Genomic DNA, 24363 nt, shown 5'->3' on the forward strand with positions numbered 1-24363 from the left:
CTAATGTTCTAATTTTTAATATTTGCTTGATCGGCTGATTTGTATAAAAAAACGTTACCTATGAAAAATCCACCTTGGTTAGCCCTAATAAAAAAACCCTTAAAGGGAGCGAGAAAACGAAATGTCGACACAACAACAACCAGCTGATTTATTATGTTGCTTTTATTCTCTCAACTCTTTTTGTCCATCTTCGCCCAACAATATGCAGTCTCGATACTGGTGCAGGATTTAGCGAAAACACTACTTTCTTCCTATACATCCTATTAGTTTTTTTACTCCTCCACTGTACCTTAGTTTCGTTTATTTCATTTGCATGAACAATATTTTTTAATGGCGGATTTGTATAACTACTATCCACTTATAATCGATATTATGCATTCGCCATCGCTGTTATGATGTATATATACTTACAGTACTTATCCTATCCATAATTTTAGATTACTGTCCGCTTCATAACCTAAAACACATATATTTTTTATTATTTTTAAGTGTTTGTTTTTCCTGTCCCTGCTCTGCATCGCACGTTCGTTGTTTGTAACAAATTTCAGGGTGATTCTTTCTGAGCAAATTTTGAATGTGATCAAAACGACGAAATAACAGACAATCTTTAACGTTTAGGACACAGAAACGAATAATGTTTTCCTAAATCGATAAAAAAGGGGCACACGAGATCGAGCAAGTCGGCTACAAAGATGGTCGATTTGTGAATTTTTCGCCAAAATCTAATCTAAAATGATATCACTATCCAAGCAATGTTTGGACGGATCTAGAAAATCAGGATATGATGTAGACACACATAATTTACCATTTCTCTTAGGTTTACTTAGCATTGCAGGCATAAATTTAAAGAAAGGAAAACCTCTACGTTGCCAACGGGTTATTTAATACACGACTAACATTTTTACACTCGTGCCTCTTACGACACTACCTATGACACTACAGATTAAATATACATAAACAACTGAAAATTGTTTCGTCTTCTAAAAAAGGCACGGGACCTTAATAATGTAACTTAATAATGTATAGAAATATAGTGTCGTAATAAAACCTAGCTTATAAAAAACAGCAGACCGTGTTTGGTCAACGAAATAGGTGTAAGTACAGCGTGGGAAGCACAGCAGCCTGCATCCCTTGTGCGCAAGCTTGTATCACTAAGAAAAATAACACAGCGCAATTTACTGAAATTGAAAGAGGGTCCAGTAAATATCACACCTACCACAATTAAATCTTGTTTCTGATATAATTTTCTAAATCTAATCGAGAACTTTCTCGCACACTCTGTATATTCACCAGTTGAGACTATTATTTCTATTCTTTTTATTATTAACCCGATATTGTTCTAACAAAATTGAAATTGAACAGAACCCTGATGCAGTTTCTACGTATTCAATCAGATAAGCAAAATTTTGTTTTTCTTGCTGCCCACTGGAACTCGCTCGTTCTCGCGGCCCTTAGCCTTGCGCCTGTATTCTGTACAGTAAGTCTGAACCTTCGGTAATTCGTTTTGATATTAATAGTATTGAATTTTACTTTTATTATGATTATATTGTAATAGCATTCCCTCACTCTCTAGACCTGTCTTGCTTGATATTTTATTAAGATCTACTGCTCTTGGCACCAGAAAAGCTGAGTGAAACATCATTGGGGTGTCTTCTATCAGCTGGAAAAACAGTTTCAATAAAATATTTGTGTATACTACGCTACATTATTGTTATTTCTTGTCATGATGCCTCTGCATATATATATATATATATATATATATATATATATATATATATATATATACAAAGATAGTAAAAATTGTTAAGAAACGTGATCCAACCCCTACTTCTATATATATATATATATTCACCGCTTTTCCCGTGGAAACACATTGAAGTTAGAGTACAATTTGGATTACGTTTCGTAGCAATTTTTACCATTTTTGTTGCCTTGCATTAGCAGAAACAATGCTGTCTTTTCAGCTTGCATATTTGCAGCTTGTATATTTTTTCTTCTATATAATATTGAAATGGATTCATCAGTAATGTATATATATGGTTGTCAAAATAAGGCCATCGCTAAATTATCCCTGCTCATTACGCATTCGTAGTTGTTAATAAAGCCGTCATCGTTGATTATGAATTGTCGAGAGTTGATCAATTAATGATTGAGTGCCTGTTTCTTTCTGTATATTATCACACTCGAAAGTCGAGATGTAGTTGACCAAAATAGTCGATGTTACCGGGCTCATATTAGACAAATCTTAAGGCTCAGGCAGGTGCATTGCGGGTGTGATTAAAGGTACTATATATATATATATATATATGTATATATATATATATATATATATATATGGAGAGAGCGAGAGATAAATTGACGGTTATTAATAATAGTGGTGCTAATAATTCAAACCCATTCCGTTATACATTCTATGGTTTTTGTAAGATTTATATTGTATGAAAAAAAAGATAACATGTAGTACTTTGGGCATTCCATAGGGTGCACATCTGTGGTCAAATAGAATTCATGCCGCACTGGCGAGGCGAGCGTTGCACTCCACGGGAAATCGATAGAGTTATTTCAAATAACATCGAGGGTTTTTGAACTGCATATTTTTGTAGCCAGTTAATTACATTAGACAAGTGAAATGAGAATAATAGAAAAAAGTTCGTTTTTTTTTTCACTCAGACAATCTGATAGGCAAACTCAACTTAGACCAATTTGGCGACTTACTCTAGACATACGTATCCGCCTTAGGCCCGTGAAAACAGTGTGAGGGAATTAAGTGGAGGAAAGATAACTCTACATAGCACAGCATCTTCTTGGTAGACAAAAAATCCATAGATTGCCTGGTAATCCGCCACCGCTCGACCGATGCTTTTTCTCATTGCTAACCAGATATTCATCTACATCTAATAGTTAACCCAGCTTATGCTCGAACGTTTTTTTAAACTCATTACCCGTCTTTCCTTCCAAATAATTTGTAGAATTTAATTTCTGACGAAACTACTAGCAGACAACACGCGCGATTTCAATTATTTGATTTCATACCACAGCTGTCGTGTTGGATCTACACATTTTATGATGTATCTCTACATGACATTCAATGTTTAGCGCTACAATATTGTATATTGTACGTAAGAACCAGTTATATTATTATGTTATATATGCATTGTTTCTAATGATGGCTCTATGCTGGTCTGGAAATCGGGCCCGTTTTCGATCCACGTATGCCTAATTTAATTTCGCTCGGTTTCCGACTTACTCTGGAGATGACTCGGGAACAAAGTCAATATGCAGGCCACAGTTCACGGCTAAGATTCTGATCTACACTTATCTTTAAAACAAGCCAGGCGGTCGATTCCGTCTGCGTACGTCGTTGAGACGCCTGGCTGAAGGCCGCTTCGAACTCGGCGTGAGAGACGGATTTATTTGTTATATTGTTCTGTTTCTTTGTATATGTGTATACTAAGATTCGTTTCTTTTACTTTTACAGATATTCCGTTGTTTCATTTCTATCTATAACTGCAGTCGGTTATGTAGTTTTTATAGAATATAATAGCCAACTTGAATTTATTATTATGCGTTTTCCTCCTAAAGTGAGGAAAGATCGCCTTTAAATATGTGTAGGATGATGTCAACTTTATTTTTTAATAGTAAGTGTTACCCGGCATTGCTCTTATATCAGTACAACTGTCCTCGGCCAGTCTGTCGGTAAGCGATTCAGTGTCGACCTGGTGGGTATACGACCACATCTATTTGTTTCTGCTAGATTATCACCACAACAATAATGATAATAGTTACTCGTCGTTATTTTAATAAAATAGCAATAATAATCATTCTTATATTATCATTATTATCCACTAGTATTTTTTGTACACTTTGTTTCTAAGTATCATCTATCCGGCCTTCTTCTTATTAGTTGTCTATTATTGTTATATGCTTTGAAGCACTCTCACACTTGTGCACAGCGCAATGTCTTTTTTTGCGCTTCTCCTATACACTACTTAAGCCATCGTCAACTGTATGATGACTTTCCATGTACCTTTATGAAAACAGTAAGAACAGCCATGACCTTCCAAAACCATCGTCTAGGTTGTGTTTTTGCTTAGCGAAAATCAAAACCTCTCAAAAGCTTGTCTCTTTTTTCAGCACTGCGGTCACTTTCTGTTACTCATCGAGGAAGATCTCCCACAAATAGCGCTAATACATCGTGTTCACTTTTCTTTGTACGCCAGTGGCTATTTGCTAGCACTCCAAATTGCCGTATGTTATTTCGTCACGAGTATTAACCGTTGCGTTCTCTTGTTTATTAGAGACGAGCAAAGATCTTCGACCGCACGCCCCTAGCACCTTCCCCGTTAAGATCTAGCGGACAATGATATCGCAATGATCATTTACTACAATCAATAGTAGACCGTACAGCATAGGCACCAAAAAAGAACTCATCTGGACTTAGCATCCTTTTTAGTAGTACTAGTGTACCGTTATGTTTTAGTATTATTGTTTTTTTATATAGATATATTTTTGTTGTTTTTAATACGCTATACGGAGACGCTGAAAACCTGAGACGGGCGTTGAGATGTCAAAGCACCGGGATGTGTGCTACGTTTCTATACTTAACAGATAAAAGTCTAGGCATGCTCAGCCAATAAGCTCGCAACAAACGCAGCATCCATTTCGATTAGCATTTACAATAATAATGGTAATATTATTAGAACACCGAATAAAAAAGCAAAACCACCACGGGATCGTCCAAATTTCATTTACTCGACATCGTACCAACAGCTTCAATATGCCGTATTGCTTGGAATTATTATGATTACAGTAGTAATAATTATTAAGATCTCACACGTCATCCTTTTCTGGTATTATTTGTTTCTCTCTTATAGAAGTATACGCGTAGTAATAACATTACCAGTAACCACAGTCGCTCTTATGACAGCCATTTTTCTATCTGTATTTAAAGAGAATATACAATTCAACGAAAAACATGCATTAGCTACTATACAACAGCGGCCATCAGTTTAGTTAGTAATAATGGCGTTACTGCCATGAATAATCGTCAGCATCGTTCCCAGCGAATCGCCTTGATGATTTTTCTTTTTTGTAAGCCAGTGATAATCAAGTGATCCCTGGCGTACTGGGTTGACAATAGACATGGCAGAATGCTCTGCGATAATGCGAAGACCATCATAACGTCGCAAGCTTAAGTTTTCACACTTAAGACTTGAAGATCGCCCACCATAAGACGACAGTCTAACTGCCCGTGGTACTGGTACCGCCCGCTGTTGTCGTGGTCGTCGCGGCTACTTTTGAAATTGGCGCCGCTTCCGTCATAGTGTGCCCTGTCGACGAAGATGACAGCGATTGAAGACCTGCGAGAGGAGACCTTGAAGCTGGTAGGCCGCCAGCGGCCCCGCCAGCTGTAATATTAAGCGGAATGTTCTCGTAGAGAGTAGATGCGGGCATTGATGGAGGTGGAAGAAGCGGTTTATGCCCCACTCCGCCACCTAATAAACAACCGGAACCTGCTAGGGTTCCAGCTCCAACCATGGGGTTCACTGACGTTGAAGACTTTGCTGGCGCCGGTTTAGGCGGAAATGACTGCGTGTCGTAGAGAGGGTTCGTGCGTGGGTTCGATACCACCGTATCAAAAGCTGGCGGTGGGACACCGGGCGATGGTGGTGGATACAAGGGGTACAGGGGGTAAATTGGCAACGGCGACAGCGGCGGCGGCATGCCCATCGACCCCAGTGCTGTCGTACCCCCAACAAACGCGGCTGCCACAGGACCCACAGACCCCGCACCGGTAATTCCGCCGACAGGCGGGATTGGGCCGGCATACTTGATGTTGCTGTAGTCCCTGCCCAGCAGGGCGTATTTGTGCTCGGCTGCGAGACGCTGTTGTTGCGTGTCAACGAAATGCTGGACGGCTAGATAGACGAATTTGTACTGTGCTTCCGTCTGTACCATTCCCGAGCGCTGGCGACGAAGCATTCGAATCGTCCGCAGGATATCAATATCCACAGCAAGACCTCGACGTTTCACCTCGTCGACGATTAGATCTATCACAATGAACGTGCCTGTTCGGCCGATACCGGCACTACAGTGCACCACGATTGGACCCGCGCCATTTGTCAAGCTCAAAGATGAGTTGTTCGATGACGAGTTTGTTGACATTGGCACAATAGGTGTAGGCTCGGAGGCGGTAATGGCAGATTCGATGCCGTTCATTGAAGCATTTGCTTCTTCTTGTTTAGCGTTGACCTAAAGAAAAATGAATAGGTAATGGTATAGAAGCAATTAAAAAAGATGTAGTCCAAAAACGGAAGTTTACCATGGCCAACGTTATTGTGTCTTTTGAAGGTGAAAGTGCTTTTGACAGAAAAACCTGTCACTCCAGATTACTGTGGTATATTCATCAAGCAAATTAGGCAGGATATGAATAAATTAATATTACAAGGAAGCAATAGTGTTATAATGTTATTTAATTATTGAATAAAGACATATATTTTAAAACTAATGATAAAAATCTCACTAGCCTTTACATATGGTAAATATACTATTATTGGTTTGCCTTAGCTCCAGTAACTTTTCACCTTTATCTACAGTCACCGGCTAACCACATGAGGTCACCTAGAAACTAGCACATTGTCGAGATTGATGTCCGCATCCAACCTAAGCACCTGTGTACGTTTTTATATGCGAGTGTTTTCTTCGCTCCTTTTTTTACGACACTGTCGCACTTTTAAAATTGCTGTAGAAACAAAGGAGTTTACTGAAACCAACATTTGGTCCCCTATTCCCAACCGCGATCTTGCAACTCGCTTTTGCATTAGAAATTAAAATTAGAAGTTAAGATTGTAAAATTTAGACCGCAGTCTTCTGCACTACGAAACATACATGCTATATGTTACGTATATACCAACCTGTTCTAGGAAGTTAAGGACGCATCCCGGGTCGGAGGGAACGCCATGGTCAGGCCAGGCCGTAAAGTGAAAATGGTAGATTCGACGACGCTCCCCGCTCGCTACCTCGGTTAGCTCTAGCTCTCGTAACGTGTAGTCGCCAGTAGACGTTTCGGCTGCAGTCTCTACGCTGAAGAGGAAAACGCAAGTTCTTATTACGATGAAAATCGCGACAAAAGCTCGTTGAGTAAAAGGCTTACGATGCAATTATTAGGTCAAACTGCGAAGCATGCATATGCAGACTGCGATAACATTTGGTTATTCATGCCGATGTTGGTGTATACCTATGAAATATTATTGACATCTATCCTGAGCTACACCAACCTGTAGCTGCCGTAGTCGACAGGTTCACGTTTTTTTTCTGGCCAATATCGAACACATTTCGATTTTCCACGTTCAGTCTCCTTGGTCGTCATCACCACTACGCGGCAGTTTTCCTATGCGGAAAAAAAGCAAACGTAAGTAACGCCTGGAAAAATCTGTAGGTTCCTTAAGGGAAAATCTATGGTCCGGTACTTATGATTGCGCACAAGTTTTAGCTGACGACTGACGAGGGGCATTTGGTTTCAAAAAATACCCCGGCGTAGCGTGTCACAGCCAAAAACATCTTGAAAAAACTTGGCACCTAAATAAATAAACCTATAGAAATCTCCATTAATAAGATCAAAGGTTTTCCTCGGTTACATTCTAAACAATTACCTCTTAGGCTGTATGCAATTTTTGTTGAAAATCTGGAAATGAGGTAAGCAAACAAAGCAAAAATCTTCACCACTTACCTGCCACACCATTTGCCAAAAATCTTCAATCGTGTTAGCTAAAGGGCCTTGAGTTGCAATATAAACCTTGCACGCTGTTGGATCAGTATCAAATAATCTGCAGTAGACAAACCGATCGGCAAATTCAGGTAGCGGCAGTCAGTCAGTGAGAACCGAACGTGTTTAGATAAACACGTTTATAGCTACTCACGTACGTTTCTCCATTTTATAGTAAAAACAATTTATTGAAAAGAGCTGGTGAAAGGCGATTATATATATGACGTAAATTTACAAGACACAATCATTTTTGGATTAATAAGTATGAAACGCTAATCATTAGAAAGCTGATTATTACGGCCTTGCAAAACAGAAGTTCGGAAGTCCAAGAAACAGAAGTTATTATTGTTCATAGTCGTAATAGTAATTTTCGTTGTTAATAGTCAGGTTTGTTTTCGTAATCTGCTTTACTCACCCCTGTTCATCGACTCGAATGTAATTGGCATTGATGTAACCGTTTGGCTGTCCTGGCCTTTTGAGTATAACCCGAGTATCGTCAAACGGTAGAATGTTTTTATATCGATTGCGAGATCGGTTTTCCGGCTTTTGACCTTCTTTTCGACTGGATGATTCGTTGAACACAAAATTGAAATGAGAACAAAAGAAGCTATGGACAACGATAATCGTGCGAACGTCATAGCATATTCAATAGACAAAGGGCCCATACTTGGAGACCTTAGCTCGGTTGCTCAGAACACTAAATGCCTCAGTTATATAAAAATAGACTGCTTTAATATTGAAATTTCTAATCGTTACTACGTATCTATATTTTGTTCGAAGCCACGTTGTTATTTCAATATCACCTGATACGTATAAAAAGCTAAAATGATCATTATTATTATCACTATTATTCTACCTGTACAAATGTTTGCACTCTTGTTGTTGAATTTGTTCAAACTCCTCCCAAAAACCTGCTTTACAATTGCCGCCCCCTCCTGTATTTTCTCGCGATAACTGTTTTACGCGTTCGTCAATGGTTGACGCCTATTTTGGGGACGGAAAATAAAAAACGACGCTTAGTGCTTTGTGTTTGATCTTAGTGCGAGACGCACGTTTCCTCTTGCCATCTTTTTCAATTAAAGCAGCCTTATGGCAGCCCAAAATATATTTTACTCTTTCCGATAGTTAAGTTTCAAAATATAATAAAATGTATATGTAACTTATCTATAGCACTAGAACACATTTTGAGCTATCATAAGGTTGCTTTAACATATATGTACATATATTATAAACGACTTCTCATTTAGTAAACTTACATGATATAAAGATATTATCTTGCCCACTAAAGTGAAATCTAAATTCATACTTTCCTAACTTATTACCTGTATTCTCGTCGCATTAAGAGGCTGTTTGAGGTGCACAACCGTTCCGGACGTTTCAACCATAGGATTCTTGCGGTAGAAATCGACCAGCTCCGAAAGTGAACTAAATTTTTCCCCTCCTCCAGCATCATAAGCACCGTTCTGAAAGAGTCAATGATACAAATTACATGAATGGTTTGAATAAATTGAGTAAATTAATTGATTACAGGAGACTTGTACGTAATACAGAGCCCCACACAACAATCCAGAAGCGGTCAGCGTCTTTTCTATGAAGTAGATTTCTACGTTCACGACTTGAATAAATATCTTCACACATTTAATAGAAGATAAACGCATAACCTCAGTAACAACACAGGGTGATGCTTACGAGACAGCGCACAATGAAGTGCGTGACTTTGTCCTCAGTTCGCACACTAAGGACATAGTCTCCAGGTTTCGACTGTGATTCTCGGACAAGGAAGCCGCCGTTTCGAGCTTTGTCAAGTAAGAGGCGTTCGGCATCACGACCTAATAACGGCCCATGAAACCATCGTTCGGTTGTCGGATCTGCGCAGATCAAAGGATAACGCAGTTCTGCAATTGAAATCCAGTAAAAACAGAATAGTCTGATAAGTACCAAAGAAATAACAAATGTCTGCTAAGGATGTGCAGCACTAATTTTCCACGCAACAAGCTCACACTGTTAGTTTACGCTGTGGTGTAAATATCGACCGCAAGTCTGGATACGGTTACCTCCAGGCGCCCAACATCAATTCACTTGCACTTCAAAATGGCCCAGCGATTTTATGACGTATAGCGTAGACATTACTGACGATGATTTGATGAAGGGGTGTCGCGAACGCAGCACGCAGATAAACGACGTATTCAGCATAAACAGGTACTACTGGCGTGAGTGAAGAGTGCTAAATCATACAAACCAATGACCTCTCCGTTGCGCTCTTTGAGATGGTCTTGATTTTCCATGTAGTACTGGACAAGTTCGGCAAGTGTCGCAAAATTTTCCCCTCCATACAAATCGTAATAGTCACCAGAGTTCCTAGGGACACGAGCAAAAATAAGGAAATGAGTCGGGGTGCACCTTCAAACAATTTCCTGACAATATTTGTAATGCATACATTGGCTATCCTAGCTTTTTACGTACTTTATCGTACCATGCTCGATACACGCGTGTGACCTGTAAGAACTAAGAGATAGTGAGCTTCCTATAACTTTCTAGGCTGTTTGAAATCGAGTCTCATCGATACATATTAGGCACCGACTCAGAGCCCAACGGGAAGCAATGCACTCTATTCAGATCCAGGTGAACACTAGACCTAGCGAATTAGATCATTCAATAATCGGTGATACAACCGCTTCATTGTAACAAAAACAAAAAAACATCGATGCCTCTTTACAAATTTCAAAATTTTAGAAGACTTCCAAAATACGCAGGTCACATCCTGAAAAATCAACAAGGCCGAACCTGATTTTTATGTGTGTCACTTTGCCGTTTCGGCGAACAGAAAGGGTGAAATCGCCTTCTTTCGACTTTGACGGTCGCGCCAGAAACGAGCCGTCCATCCCTGAAACACAAAAAAAAAAACACGTATTGAGCTGCGTCTATTTGTTAGTAAGTTTGTAGTAAATCAATGTTATCAAAAAAAATAGAGCATTAAAAAAATTGTAACAGTAATAATACCGGTCATTGACAACTTACCCTGTTCGAGAAGAATCCGTTCGGCATCGAACCCCGAGATATTCGGATGGAACCAGCGGCCATGACTGAAATACACAAAATACGACAATGAATGTAATAATTTGCACGTATCAATCTACTCGATAGATAAATATCGTCGTGTAATCAGTCGTCTATATATGGGATATTCGCTATTAAATAAATCCACACACGGTCTACATGTTTGAACTACAACTATTTAGATCACTTGGTTATCATCGAACGTTTTCGGAGTGGTCCAGTGGTAACGTGATCGCATGCGATTCAGGCTCAAGGTGGCGTGCTACCCAAACGAAAAATGTTTAACATAGGTTTGCCTAAGTTAGGTTAGTGTTTATCCAACGTAAAGGTTATATATTACAAAGAATTGTCAAGTTTGCACTGCTCAAGTTTTCTATTTCACATGTAAAGCCACATGACCTTACAAAATTAAGATGGATGTGGGATAAAGGTTAAAGACAGGGTACTCGCATCGTGGACCAGAAGATAATCTTATTAAGCATAAACTTTTTTAAATGCGGGAACTTCCTTTCCAACGTATATATATATATTCAACTTTTAAGTTGAACGTATCAATTAGACACCACACGTTTAGAACCTCTGAAACGATAATCATACAATTTAAAGATAATTCATAGAGCTGTAGAGAAAGATCTAGAACAGAAAAGTTTGCTAGTCTCGTGATTGAACAGCTACTAGTGAGATCTATTCACTTATTTGAAGGAGTCTCGACCAATGGGACAGGGTCCTCATTACTATTATGCTGACGTTTTTTTTATTCAGTCAATTATCAACTGAGCATGCTCCCATATCTTACTAAGCAAAAAGGTCGTCCACTACCGACATAGTAGGCTCAGAAAAGGGTGCCAGCAGTTTGAAACAGCTTGGTGAAATGACCTTCCAAAACAGAAGGTGCCCTTACACCCTGCGCTACGTTAGCAGTTAGTCATCCCATTTAGATATATGCATTTTCCGACAAACTATTAGTAACGCACTAATCGAACAGCAGTAAATAGCATGGAATACCGACAAGGGAGACTCAGTTTCCGTCCCGAAACCTAGTGGCATAAAATTCTCTTTGTTGGATATAGTCTATGCGGTTTTAAACGGACTTGGATGTGAGGCGGTGGTGACGGAGCTGTTGGTGTGGTTGGCGTAAGAATCATTAATTTTTTTGTGATGACCTTTATTGAAACGCATCATTTTATATTAACCGAAACATAGATCCACGCAAATAGATACTTTTTTTTTTAACCATCATATCAAAAACGAAATGCAAGCAATTTCGTTAAATTAGCCAAAACTCTGGACTAATTGACGATGATATTTTCCGAGCCAAAAATGTATGCCTGCGAACTGATAGGAGTATAGAAATCTCATTTGTTCTATTTATAAAGCAAGAAGGATCGATTGCGTCTGGATACCTCGAACTTTCAGAAACTGAGCCAATGGCTGATTCGCAATCGGTGCTGCTAATGACAGCGTTGCGCCCACTGACTCAACAATTAGCTTTGTTGTACCTCGTATTTCATTATGTTATGAATGAGTTCCACAGCTGCTGACTATCGATTATTTACAAAGCTAGGTACAAGCCTTCTCACAAACAAAGAGTAATAATAAATTTCACTTAATAGATCCGGCTATAGCGAAACAAGTTCTCATTGGGGTGAGTGCCTGAAATATCGCGCTTAGGGTATTCCTTGTGGTACATTCTCCTCAAGAGAAGACTACATGGTATATGAGCACCATTCTTGATCAAACATGTTGGTTCAGCGTTGTCGATACACATAAAGCCTAGCCTTCAAGTAAAATCAAGCGTCGTCCTGTATGATACAACTATCCGCAATTAAATACTAGACGTTCATGCTGAGTGAAATTTTTGAGGGAAAACTGCAGTTGCGAAAAAATTTGATTATTATGAAGTCATCTTATCACCCTTCCATGTCGATCGATGTCGCATCCACGGTAGCATCTGTCGATGTTAGATAAAGATAGTACATGAATCACAGACAGAGCGTACAAAATCAAAGTCCTACCTTAAAAAAGAAAACATTTTTATTCCGAAAATTAGCTGATAAAGCTATCTCGCTTTTGTCTTCAGTCATCTATATATATATATATATATATATATATATATATATATATATATATATATATATATATATAGTTGACTGAAGATACGATAGAGAAATAGTGAAAAAGACAAGCAAAGAGGATAAAATTGGATTTATATGAGCCCTGAACCATGAGTAGAAGTTCAGAGCAAATAATCAGTTTGATAGTATATCGCAAGTGAAATTTGATATACATTATTGTAAGAACACCTTAGATGATAAAGGTCAAGGCCGGTGATCGATTTTCAAACGATAAGTTCATTTATAAAAATGGAAATTGATAGTTGGCCTTGCCAACGCATCAAATACTAGTTGACCTTTGTTTCAGAGAAATAATATTAGGTGCAATCCATTTGATGCAGTCACCTAAGGACATAATAATTGCTTTTTATTGGATTTTATTTAGTGTATATTTACAAGAAACAAGTCGACCATTGACCACATATAATATATTATTTCGCTTATAAACACAAACCAATAGAGATATAAGAATGATCGTATCGCCTATCGAACATATAGGCTAACCACACGTTAGAAAAACAATATATTACTTATATAAAAGTGGTCGAAAAGAAAAAAATCCAAATCTCTCTTTTTAGATTGTTTTTGCTTCGTTTCCTGAATTGAGAATTCCCGGCGTATATGAACCGAGAGTGTAGCATATAATTACCGTAAACATGGGACGCATATTAAAAGAACACTTGTTAATTACTCATATACCCTTTAACTATCAATAGTATCATAAATTAAAAAAAGCGACCAATTCACAACTGGAATTGCCCAATAAGTGAGTTCCGAACAATGCTCACAATTTTCACTAGAATCTTTCAAATCCTACCCTAGTTTAATAGCGCTCTAGTTATTATTACTCTCGCTTATTGTTACGAATATATTTTCATCACCATCAAGTAGTTCACCCGTTTGCATACTGTTATTGAGTGTCGTCTGCTTAGTCCCCTCAGGATTATCTTCTTCATGGAAAAATTCCATGCCACTACTTTTACGAAACAGCAAAACCAACGTGATGAACACCATGAGCAAAAGACCTATGGATCCGCCGAACCACAACAGCCATAAGGATGGATCGCTTCGTGGGCGAAGCGTCACGATAGGCGACAATCGGCAAACCCGTTCACTGAAAGTGGAAGCCCCGTTTGAAGTCGAGGCAAAAACAGCTGCACCTATTGCGCGATCATCGACTTCTAGTGGTGGTGGTGACGTCGATGTAGGCGGGACCTCGCTGTCGTCCCAGCCGCGGTCAGTAACAGCCCCTTTTGCTGTGGGACTAAATATCGCTGTGCTAGCTGACGTGAGGTTCACTGCGGTGCCCCCCAGCGCCCTTTCAGAAGTTAGCTGAACTAACCGCACAGAGTAGGTGTGATCTAGTAAAAGTTGAACGCTTGTGTTGCTACGTAGCCACTGCGGCGAAGTTAGCGTTTGCTCTCCGACATCGCTGTTTTCGTTGGCATCAATATCGTAGTCGACGCCCCTGTGCTGATTCTTGTTCTTAACGTTCTTTTCCGCCGAATGCTGGTGGTAGAAAAGTTCAGTATTGGGAGGCGGCTCTAGAAGGCGCGCGACGCCGTTCCTCAATTCTAGCACAGGTGAAACCGGCATCTCCTCGAAGACGACGCTCGGATAGAAGCATACCTCGCCGCCGGAACTTTCCCACGTTCGGTTACACCATCCGGTTGATGGATAAGCGGAGCAGCGGTGCTCGCCGTAATTGCTGCTAGGAGCAGCAGCTGAACTAATGTTCATAGTATTATTCGTAGAAAAATCTGGCCTAAACCAGGCGCGCAAGTGCACACAATATAGCCTCTGATCGTCGAGCTGGTTTAGCAAGTGTTGTTCCTGTTTTAGCTGAACTAAGACCTCGCTTTCGGGTAAAGTTGGCATCGATTGGCCGCTTTGCGCAACGATTTTATCATAAATATTATATTCGTGGATGTTACTGTCGTAGCTGAATTGGCGTATCACAAGAGCTCCACTGAACGCTCCGTCAGCGCAGCCCTCCTCGTCGGCTTTCCACGCCCAACGAAGGCGGACCGATGTTGAGCTTACATGTTCGACGCTAAGATTTGACATTGAAACAGCACAATCATAAACAAATTGTTCGAGACTGGACTCTGCATACTCATTAACGCTCTGTATCGTAAATTCAGTAGTACCGATTTCCGAAATTTGCTCGATTATGTAGCTGAACAAAGGTTCGCTTACAGTAAATGAGGTAGCTTTCCCATCCTTCTTTTGCACAGAGACACTATAGTAGAACTGGGCTCCGTTGCGCTCATGTGGCTGTAGCGGGTTCCAGTTAACGTGAACCAGATTGCCATTTCTTGTTATCCTAATCCCATCAGGGCTTCGTAGAGGCGGATATCCGGTTGAAGCTTTGCAGAGTTCCGTGTGAGTTGAAGAATTCGATCCCGCGCGGTTGTGTGCTATGACTCTAAACGTATAGCTCTCCCTAACTTTTGGCAGCTCAGCTTTAAACTGTAGCATCTTATCGCCGTTATCTGCGTTTGCTTCGACAGAGCCGATCGACTGCCAACTTCTATTCCTCTGTGGCCTGCGCTGAATTTCGTACCACAAAACAGATTCTTCTTGTGCTTTCGATACCCAGCCTAATTTAACTTCGCCCGATCTACACTGCTCATTAAGTTTTGGCACAGACGGCCGTTTCAGGACTCGTAACTCAGCTTCCCATAAATCCGCTCCCAATTTGGTTCCGTTATTCAGTTCACATGAGTATGTTCCCTGTTTCAGGGGTTCTTCGATGTCGTATGTTTCACCTTCGTGAACAAACGTACCATTGACCTTCCACCGGATCTTATTACCAGAGGGATGACGACCCCTCACCACACATCTGAGTTTTAAATGATCCCCTTCTAGTGCTTCGAGTGGTTTAGGTGGCATTTTTTCAAGCTTAGCTGGAAGTACATCTAAAGTAACGTCAAATTCAGCACATACGTCTCCACAGGCATGACAAGTATACACTCCGTTATCCACATGACGAACATTTATGAGCTCGAGGGTGTGATTAAGATTATCCACCTTCAACTGAGATCCGTTATGGGACCACCTCAGGTTAGGCTGTGGATGACCGCGAGCCGTGCACGGAATAGTTACGTTATCTCCTTCCACTGCAATAAAACATCGGTGTTCAGCTATGATTTGAGGCATGGCACTGTACACCATAACTTGTACCTCCCGATAGATGGTGCCATGGACGTTAGTTGCTACACAACGCAAAACTCCTTGGTGGCGTAAATGAGCCTTGTCTACAGCAATTCGATTTTTCTTTTCAATCCTCATCCCAGACGGGAGGACATCTTCTCCATTGAAGCTCCATTCAATTTTAGGCGCTGGAATACCTGTCGCTTCACAATCGACAGAGAATGTGTCACCCTCATTAACATCCTCTCTTTTCGGTAGGTAAATAATTGTAGGTGCTGCCTTAATCGAAAGAATAATACTGCTCGTAAGACCATTACTGGAACAGGTGAGATGGAAACGTGTCCTTCCCGTTGTGGCCACTGCAGACGAGTCGATTCGAAGTGGCATCGAGCTGTTACCGTGAACAGCTGCTTTCAGAGCACTATCAATATCCCATCGTGGAGCTAGCCAGTCTGGACCAGAGGTCACGCAGAACAGCTCAGCATTTTCGCCCTTTTTCATAACAACCTGTTTGTTGAGGTAAAGCCAACGAGGTTTTGCAGCGCATTCGACGGGCCGTGGGCGAATCTCCAGCGTAACTATTTGAAATACTTTTTTTGTCTCAAGCTGACTAACGACGCAATGCCATACGGATCCGTTATCCTTTTCGACGCTGACAAACGGTATGTGTAAGGTTCCTGTAGGATCCACGACAGAGCAAGGTTTTTCACACGGTTTCCCCGACACTAATTGCCAATGCACTTTCGGCGCTGGGATTCCATCGGGAGTCGGACAATGGAGTGACACAAATTGGCCAGCGAAAAGCGTAAATCGCAAGCGTTTCGGTGCCCCGTCCGGAATTTTTGTGTGCGTCACGTTCCGTACGTGCAGTACATTCGAGCGCGAGACGCCAATTTTGTTCCTAGCTTCACACACGAACTCTCCAATGTGAGAACTTTTTAATGGTGTAAAAGCGAGTTCCATACCATCGCTAAATTTTTTGCGTACGGTGGGGCTCGAGCTGTCCGTGAACCACCAACTTATTTCCGTGTCCTCATCATTAGCGGTCATTTGCTCAACGGGACACCGTATGATCTCATGACGGGGGCGAGCCGAAGAGTCATAGAAGATTACCTGCTCGACTTGGCGATGTATCCTAGGTGGATGTGGAATTATCTGTGAGGTTCCGTCAATTAAACAGGTTTCCGCAGGCACAGCGGTCGGTAATAGTGAAAAAACTTGCGCAAAAATGCATACAAGCAGATTCACGCCAAACCATCTGCCATCACTGCTAGGATGCAACGACATCGTTTCCTTCCAATTACGTGAACTACTTTTCAAAAGCAGACCTAGATTAAGCAAGGACCCACCGACCCAATGTCGAGGGTACATTCAGTTAATTACAACTGATTGAACAACACCATATCAACATACTAGATGGAGCTGAGACAGGAAGACAATAATACCAGCACGCAGCATGGCGGCGAGATTGGCATCCTCCTACACAACGCGGATCGTTATCACATCATGTGTCGGATATCGAGAACGTGTACGATCAAAACAACGTCTACAAGCTTGGTGAGCCGGTAGCGTTTGCTCTAGCTCTCATGTTTCGTAAATGCTGTTATCGTTAGCGATCTTGACACTGCTAGCAGAACTGCACGGGAGACACAAGAAATTGAGAAAGCAAACGCTGTCATTGATGTGTCAGACTCAAAAACGAACCTTAAGTTCGACCACGTGATCATAGCCTGTCTCGCGCTACCGCTACGAATCTAGTCCGTAGTGCCGAACTGGATATAAATGTACATATGTATCAAACGATAAAAAGCGAATATATGCATGCACATATTCGCTTTTTGTCGTTTGATTAGCTACATTTGTCTTGGAGATGGAACGTGCCTCGTTACATCCCGTCGGGCATAGCGGGATCCATTAGCGAATCACTCATTGCCTGTACCATTATAATGATTCGCATGTCAAATAATTTGATACACAGAAAAGTACCGTCATAACCACGAAGCAAATATACTTACCCAAAATTCGAAAGAGTGTCGTGCTTCGGTTTGAACAATTCGTTTTTTCGTTAAACCAATATAAAGTGAATGGTTTACTGAATAAATTCTAGACAAATCGCCGGATCGAAGCTGTAGCCAATACATTTCAGTATTTAAAAGACCGTGTCAGCTCCACGCAGCTTTCACATACGTATGCTTTGTATTGTCCATAGAAAACGTACGCACGTAAAACACACTGATTCGGGCACCTTGGTAAATATAGTACTACCAGGGCAGAGCAGCAGTGTTTACAAAATTTCGAAATTCTATTATAGAAAGGGTACACTGGCAGAGTCGTTAAAAAAACCAGTAATACGCATACATAAGGCTTATTATAAATTACTGTTTGGACCATTATTCGGTACACTTCCTTACAGATCGGCTTTCAACTGTTACTTCTAGCATGAAAATCATAAACTGAATACTAGATAAAAAATTGTTACCTTGTATTGTGTAACAGTTTTTTTAAGATACTAGATTGAAGGAAGTCATTGAGGAAGAGCTTTTAAGAATAAGTTATAGCTATAACTGAACTATTTAGAACTTCAGTTCTTTCAGTTAATCGAAAGGTAGTTTCTTCGTATTGATTATCATATTGATAAGCTTTATAAACGAATCGGCTTCTAGCTGAAACAGTAAATCAGCACAGTAATCCTCTACTGGTTAGGAATTGATGAACATGGATAACATTGTACGTATTAGAGCGATCAGTGACCATGAACCTTTCAATTATTATTTTCCCTTTAGGCGAAGTGGGTAAGCTCTCAGTCATCACAGTCGGAACGCACATTGTAGTTTTCAACGAATGAAGGTCCGGGAAGATCTGGCTTGCATTGACAACAACACTTCTGTGCAACAAATCGGTCGCCAATTTTTCCCACAGATTCAATCGCTTAAACTCGAGACACAGTTCAGCTGCTTTCCCAGGTTAGGCAAATGTAGTACCCATTCCATGTTCTGCTTACTCGATGTCGTCACCTTGTCAAAACGCATATTTTCAAGTTTTACAAGTTCTCAAACGACCTGAATAAGGTTGTCTATAGTAGTGGGCCGTACAGTTCAAACAAATAAAACTGTTTAGTCCGCAACTGGGTCAAAAAAATCGATTACACGCCTGGCTTTTGTCGACTGACCGCCGGCCTATGATCTGGCCTATGGCGCCACACTTACCTGTCCGTCTTCCTTGGACTCACCATATTTCGGAGCATTTGAACGTGTCTTGTAGCTTGCAAGGGCTTTGAAGCGTATCAAGTTCGGTTGTGTTCCGTTTTTTAAAAACAAAAATCGTTTATGAAATAGCGTGCATTATCTTCTTCCTTAAAAATGAAATCATACTTTCAGAGGTAGCATCAGTGTTGTGGAAGACTTTTTGAAAGCAAGCTATTAGCTAAGACAGTCTCCGTGATAGCGCAGCGAATACCGAGTTCGTCTGCTGAGCTTGGAGACACGTGGTAGTATATGTTTAAATCCGGACATCATTTCGTGCTGGCAGGAACTAACTATCTGAAGTAATACTTAGCGGCTTAAGTACTGGGTGTGAAATACGAAAAACATTTTTATGCGCCGATAGCGAGTGCATCAGTAATATCAATGGTTTGGCGACGAACGAGAAACAATTTTCGTTTTAAGCATACCTGCTTCAAGCTCTAGTCCGTACAACAGTACGGCAATGCCATTCACGCTGAAAAATCACCAAAGCACATTCACAGAGCTTATAGCCACTAAGGAAGACGTTTCAAACGAATCACGTTGATTCATTGTGAAAGATCATTTGGAAGGGGTTTACAGCAAGGACTGTGCCAAGCAGCCAAAATTTCGAGCAAATGCAGGTGCATCAAAAACTGTCTTAGCACCACCTTAGCGCACTGAAATCAGAGTCGCAAACAATTTTGTTCGAAATTTGTTTCATTGTATTATAGTAGGCATAAGTATAACATGGGCATAAAAACGCAATAGTCTAAGCAAAATCACTTCAAAAGCGGGCTCAGCCTTAGCAAAGGTGTAAGATTAAAGTAAACAATTAAGAATTATAAACTATAGTTTTCGTTCTGTTTCGCATAGTTTTCACTTTATATCAGTATGAAATGTTGGTTTCTGCCAATATAGACCTAATCTCTAGCAGAAAACCCATCTCCACTTGGATCGCGTTTTTTGCAATTCACATCGATCCTCATGTTGCCTCTACTAACGAATTCATCAGATCTAGTTCCTGTGACTTTTACCCTCCAATAAAAAGATACCTGGGCTAAGCTAGGCCTTATAGTGGTCAAGGACATTTAAAAGCTAATAGATTGCAAAGCTGGTTCTTACTTTAACGACTAGAAAAAACAGACACTACTTTGTAGGAGACACATTGGATTTGAGCGATAAGGCATAGAGAGACTAAGGTAAAAATTATTAATTGAATAAAAAATGAAGGCCAACACGTTGTGATACTGGCATTCATTTATTTATATACAAAGGACTTTTGGCTTATTTTGTTAAACAATCATAGCTGGTTTCATGCAACTCGGGCGTAATGCCTTTCTCGATAGCTGCAAAATCGCTGATAATGATGTGTTGTACCACCAAGCCTTGCCCAAGTGGATGAAACCCGCCATTACGAATAGGTTAAACATATAATTTCTCAACACTTTCCAAGTCATTTAAGAAACAAACTACTAAACAATTCAAGGAACAAATCACTAAAAATTTTATTTACCGTTTTTTACGGAATAGCAAAATGGGTGAGACGCCCTTGCCGTACCAAAGTGATAATTTCATTAAATATTCAACACTGGACATTCACAAGCACTGAAGACAAAAGTATTACCCGAATTTCTGTTTCCATATAGTACACTGTTTGATTGGTGCGATACGTAAAACTGCAAGAATGCAGATAGACCTTAAGTAAACCGCATATAATTCACCATACTCAACTTTGTTGAACTTTTGCGTCCAGTTTAAACTCGCCTATAGACGGGTGTCATATGGTGACGTACATTTATTGCAGCTAAACTAACCATGTCGCATGTACAATGCGCTATTGATGAAGACGATAATCCACGTATCGTTATTTAATATTCTTTTCCTGCAGGTTTGTCCACCTCGGTCTATGCAATTCTAGTGGAGGTTTGCTTAGCATCTACAGCTGTTAATCGCTGCTAAACCTTTATACAAAATCGACTCAACCCGATAAGGCAAAGCCTATTGCTCTTTCCAGCTAATGGTAAATACCGCTAGGTAAGTCTTGCCGCAGGGACCGCTTCACGTGAACAATCATTTTTATAAAGTGAGAAACTATCTATATGATTAGTAAGGGATGAATTAATGATAAGCATAATGCGGCACCTTAGATACAAGCCCGGGGGGTCAGCAAGCGGAAAAATCTCCCGTGTATGCCGAAAGGCATGATAGTTCTTTCCAAAAAGTTCAAAAGATCATCTACCCAGTCCGAAGTTGCGCAAATAAAGAAAATACAATATCAGGAGGAGAAACATACACATTTTACACAACTATGAACCAAGCCGCTTCAGTCATTATGTTTTAAGTATGGTCCTAAAGACTGCGCGCAAATATTAACTATCTTTTGACTAGCCGTTTAATTTATCATTAATCGTTTCCTAGATATAGATTAATTTTATCTTGTGATTAAATTTCAACATTTGTTTACTTCCCTTACAAAGTTGTCGTACGTTTCTATGATCATATGCCACAGTCATAACTTCAGCATACAGCTCTGGTATTCATACTGAGTGCTGAATTAATTTATACTTCAATACGATAGAGTTAAATTAGGCGTCATTGCCTTTAAATTTTAAATATATATTTTTGGTAATCGTCACTGTTTAACGTTCGTTGTCCATTAATAAAAAAAACTGTAGGGTTTCGGTCTTCTAAGTAATACAGTACCCCTACTACATCATCCATATCTCCTTGCAATATGCTTCACAGCTCTGACAATGATTACTGGATATAAATACTTATGTGAACATCCCTCAGCTTAGTTAAACGCATTGTACATGTTCGCTTACCTTCGACTAGCCATATCGTTGTCTTCGTCGTCACCGCCGTCACCGTCGCCGCCGTCGTCGTCGCCGCCGCCGCCGCCGCCGTCGTCGTCGTCGCCTTCGTCGTCGTCGCCTTCGTCGTTGTCGTCGTCGTCGTCGCCTTCGTCGTCGTCTTGGAAAGTTCTCTGCTCTCAACTGTAGCAGCAATTCAATATGCAGGTGCGAAGATCTTTGCGTGTTGTCCTTGCCTACCTCAATCTAATTCTTTTGTCGCCGACCGTTTCTTTATTACTTCTCAGTGACGAACGCAGCTTTGCGGCCTTCTCAGATATGATTCACCTTTTGATATTCTACTTTTGTCAGAATCAACCAATTAAACAATATTATACAGCGTGTTCTCTTCTCTATAGGGACTGACGCTCGAGTACCGCGCAGTATTCAGTCAATGAGTTTGGCAGGCCTGCTGTTGACGGGGCCGAGAAGAGCAGCGTAATGCACACATACCTACGCACACTGTAAACACTTCTATGGACTTCTTTATATATTAGAGGTTTTGAGCTTCCGAGGAGGCGATCGAAATGAAACCATTGCCGTGCAGCACAATCAAACGAAGATACTGACTGGCCAACGATAACAATTCGAACGGCAATATCTTAGTATTTGTAGCACTAACTAAATAATAACAACAGAAACACCACGACTCGACCAGTAGCGACGCGCCATTTTTGAGCCACGGGGCATTCGAAATGGAAACAACCGAAGACGTAGTTCTTCACTGAAAACAGGTGCAGTCTACAGATGACTAGTACAATGCGTTATGAGACGATGAATTAAGTATTTTTGTGTAGTATTGCAGTTGTAGAAGCCACTGTACTTGTAGCGTTGTAGTACATGGCAAAAGTAGACACTACAAACAGGCCATCTTTCACTTTCTATGCCGTATACGCCGCAGTCTATATAGAATCGATTATATCGTATAATTTTCGATAATACGAAGGTACCTGCAAAATTGAGCAATGTGATAATTGACTTACGGCTAACACAGCGAGCTTTTTCACACCCGTCACGTCTCGAGTAAGAACGGGGTGCCGGGCTCTAACGGCCGTATCGACGACTTCTCTCTATCTGTTAATATTGTTATAGAGTAGGCTATATCGGCAAATAGTGGCCATGCAGCGTAGTAGTGATTCACGTCGTGAGTTTGTATGTGTAGTTTTTATATGCAGTTTTTGTCGGGGGTTCGAATCAGAGATATAATAACAATTGCATTTGATAGGTACAGTCAAGTTCAGCTGATTAACGAAATCTGCGGCAACAGTTTCAGCCAAGTCTTTTCATCTCTGCAATTCTGTCTCGTAGGATTGAGTCAGCTGCGTTAATGTTTTCCTAGTAACGTGGAGAAAATGTCAACATCTGGTGGCATATTTCTGGCTGTCTAGGTTGTATACGAGTGGTATGGCATTGGTCAACATTTCAAGGTCTACTACGACAATCAAAGTCCAAATCCGTGTGTTTTTGATCACGGCCGCATCTTCTTCTATTCTGTGTGCTTCTTCCGTCAAAGTGACCACGACCTTTTCCAACTTTTTGTTCTTCCAAGCAAAATAGCACCTCGTAGGCTTATTCACGCTGCGTACTGTAACGTGGACAGAATAGAGCGGCAGGACAGGATCAAACCATGGTGTGGAGGAACAACAGCCGCTAGGCAGTGCAAGAATTACTTCTCGGGAGGGCAATTAGTGACTAACACGCACGGTTTTGTAGCGATTCCATGATGGTTCGATCCTAGCTTGGCGTTTAGCACGGGGTATGGTCTGCTTTCTTTACTCACACCTAAAGAAGAGTTTCTTTCACTGTCAACTCCCCTTACTAGTTAACTGATACGTACGTGCATCGAATAGCTGCAAAAGTAGAGCAAACAGCCGTTATACGTCGAGATATTAGCAGAAACACCGAGTCGTCAGTGGATTGTTGCCCCCCCCCCCCTTCCCGTTTATTAGAGAAGCGACTTCGTACGGACAGGTTACAGTCTCTTCACAGAGACGCGGATAGATCAGACAAGTTTTCCTGTTCGCTCTGGCGTTGTTGTATCAATGAGAAACCCTATTGCTATCGGTGCCTATCTCGTATTTGCCACTGGCATTCGCCTTTGTTTTTTTGCGTCGTTGTTGATCCTGTTGCTCCAATCGCAATTTAATTGTTTCTTATTCAGTCAAAATGCCGATTGGTACTGGCCATGGTAAGTC

General features: G+C 40.7%; 2 protein-coding genes across 4 annotated transcripts; both read right to left on the reverse strand.

Annotated features, from left to right (window-relative positions):
* Positions 1 to 124: 124 nt before the first annotated feature.
* Positions 125 to 24088, reverse strand: LOC111252760 (tyrosine-protein phosphatase non-receptor type 11-like). 3 transcript variants are annotated; one of them, XM_022811143.2, is made up of 12 exons: positions 22142 to 24088; positions 10784 to 10848; positions 10550 to 10649; positions 10005 to 10123; positions 9455 to 9660; positions 9088 to 9228; positions 8622 to 8749; positions 8181 to 8327; positions 7730 to 7826; positions 7278 to 7390; positions 6915 to 7083; positions 125 to 6252 (listed from the first exon to the last, which is right to left on the reverse strand). In XM_022811143.2, the coding sequence occupies exons 1-12, from the start codon at positions 22153 to 22155 to the stop codon at positions 5242 to 5244; spliced, it is 2310 nt and encodes a 769-aa protein (XP_022666878.1). In that variant the 5' UTR covers positions 22156 to 24088; the 3' UTR covers positions 125 to 5241. The 3 variants fall into 3 exon arrangements, with proteins under 3 accessions (XP_022666878.1, XP_086848252.1, XP_086848251.1); XM_086992126.1 differs by lacking the exon at positions 22142 to 24088 and adding an exon at positions 17506 to 17582 and having other exon boundaries at positions 9455 to 9633; XM_086992125.1 differs by lacking the exon at positions 22142 to 24088 and adding an exon at positions 17506 to 17582.
* LOC111252759 (neural cell adhesion molecule L1.1-like) lies at positions 13264 to 17499 on the reverse strand. Its single transcript, XM_022811141.2, has one exon. It carries the CDS (start codon positions 17461 to 17463, stop codon positions 13771 to 13773), a length of 3693 nt encoding a protein of 1230 aa, XP_022666876.2. The 5' UTR covers positions 17464 to 17499; the 3' UTR covers positions 13264 to 13770.
* Positions 24089 to 24363: the final 275 nt, after the last annotated feature.

This window comes from Varroa destructor, unplaced genomic scaffold (assembly GCF_002443255.2).
Source record: "Varroa destructor unplaced genomic scaffold, Vdes_3.0 BEIS01000006.1, whole genome shotgun sequence".
NCBI lineage: Eukaryota > Metazoa > Arthropoda > Arachnida > Mesostigmata > Varroidae > Varroa > Varroa destructor.

Bases quoted from the DNA above. Each gene is read 5' to 3' on its own strand.
- LOC111252760 (XM_086992125.1), bottom strand. From the start codon at position 17,567: ATGCCAATCTCGCCGCCATGCTGCGTGCTGGTATTATTGTCTTCCTGT. The intron at 9,661-10,004 runs GTTTGTATGATT...TTTCAATTGCAG, and splicing joins GCGCAACGGAGAGGTCATTG to AACTGCGTTATCCTTTGATC. The intron at 9,229-9,454 runs GTAAGCATCACC...TGACTCTTTCAG, and splicing joins ACTTCATTGTGCGCTGTCTC to AACGGTGCTTATGATGCTGG.
- LOC111252759 (XM_022811141.2), bottom strand. From the start codon at position 17,463: ATGTACCCTCGACATTGGGTCGGTGGGTCCTTGCTTAATCTAGGTCTG.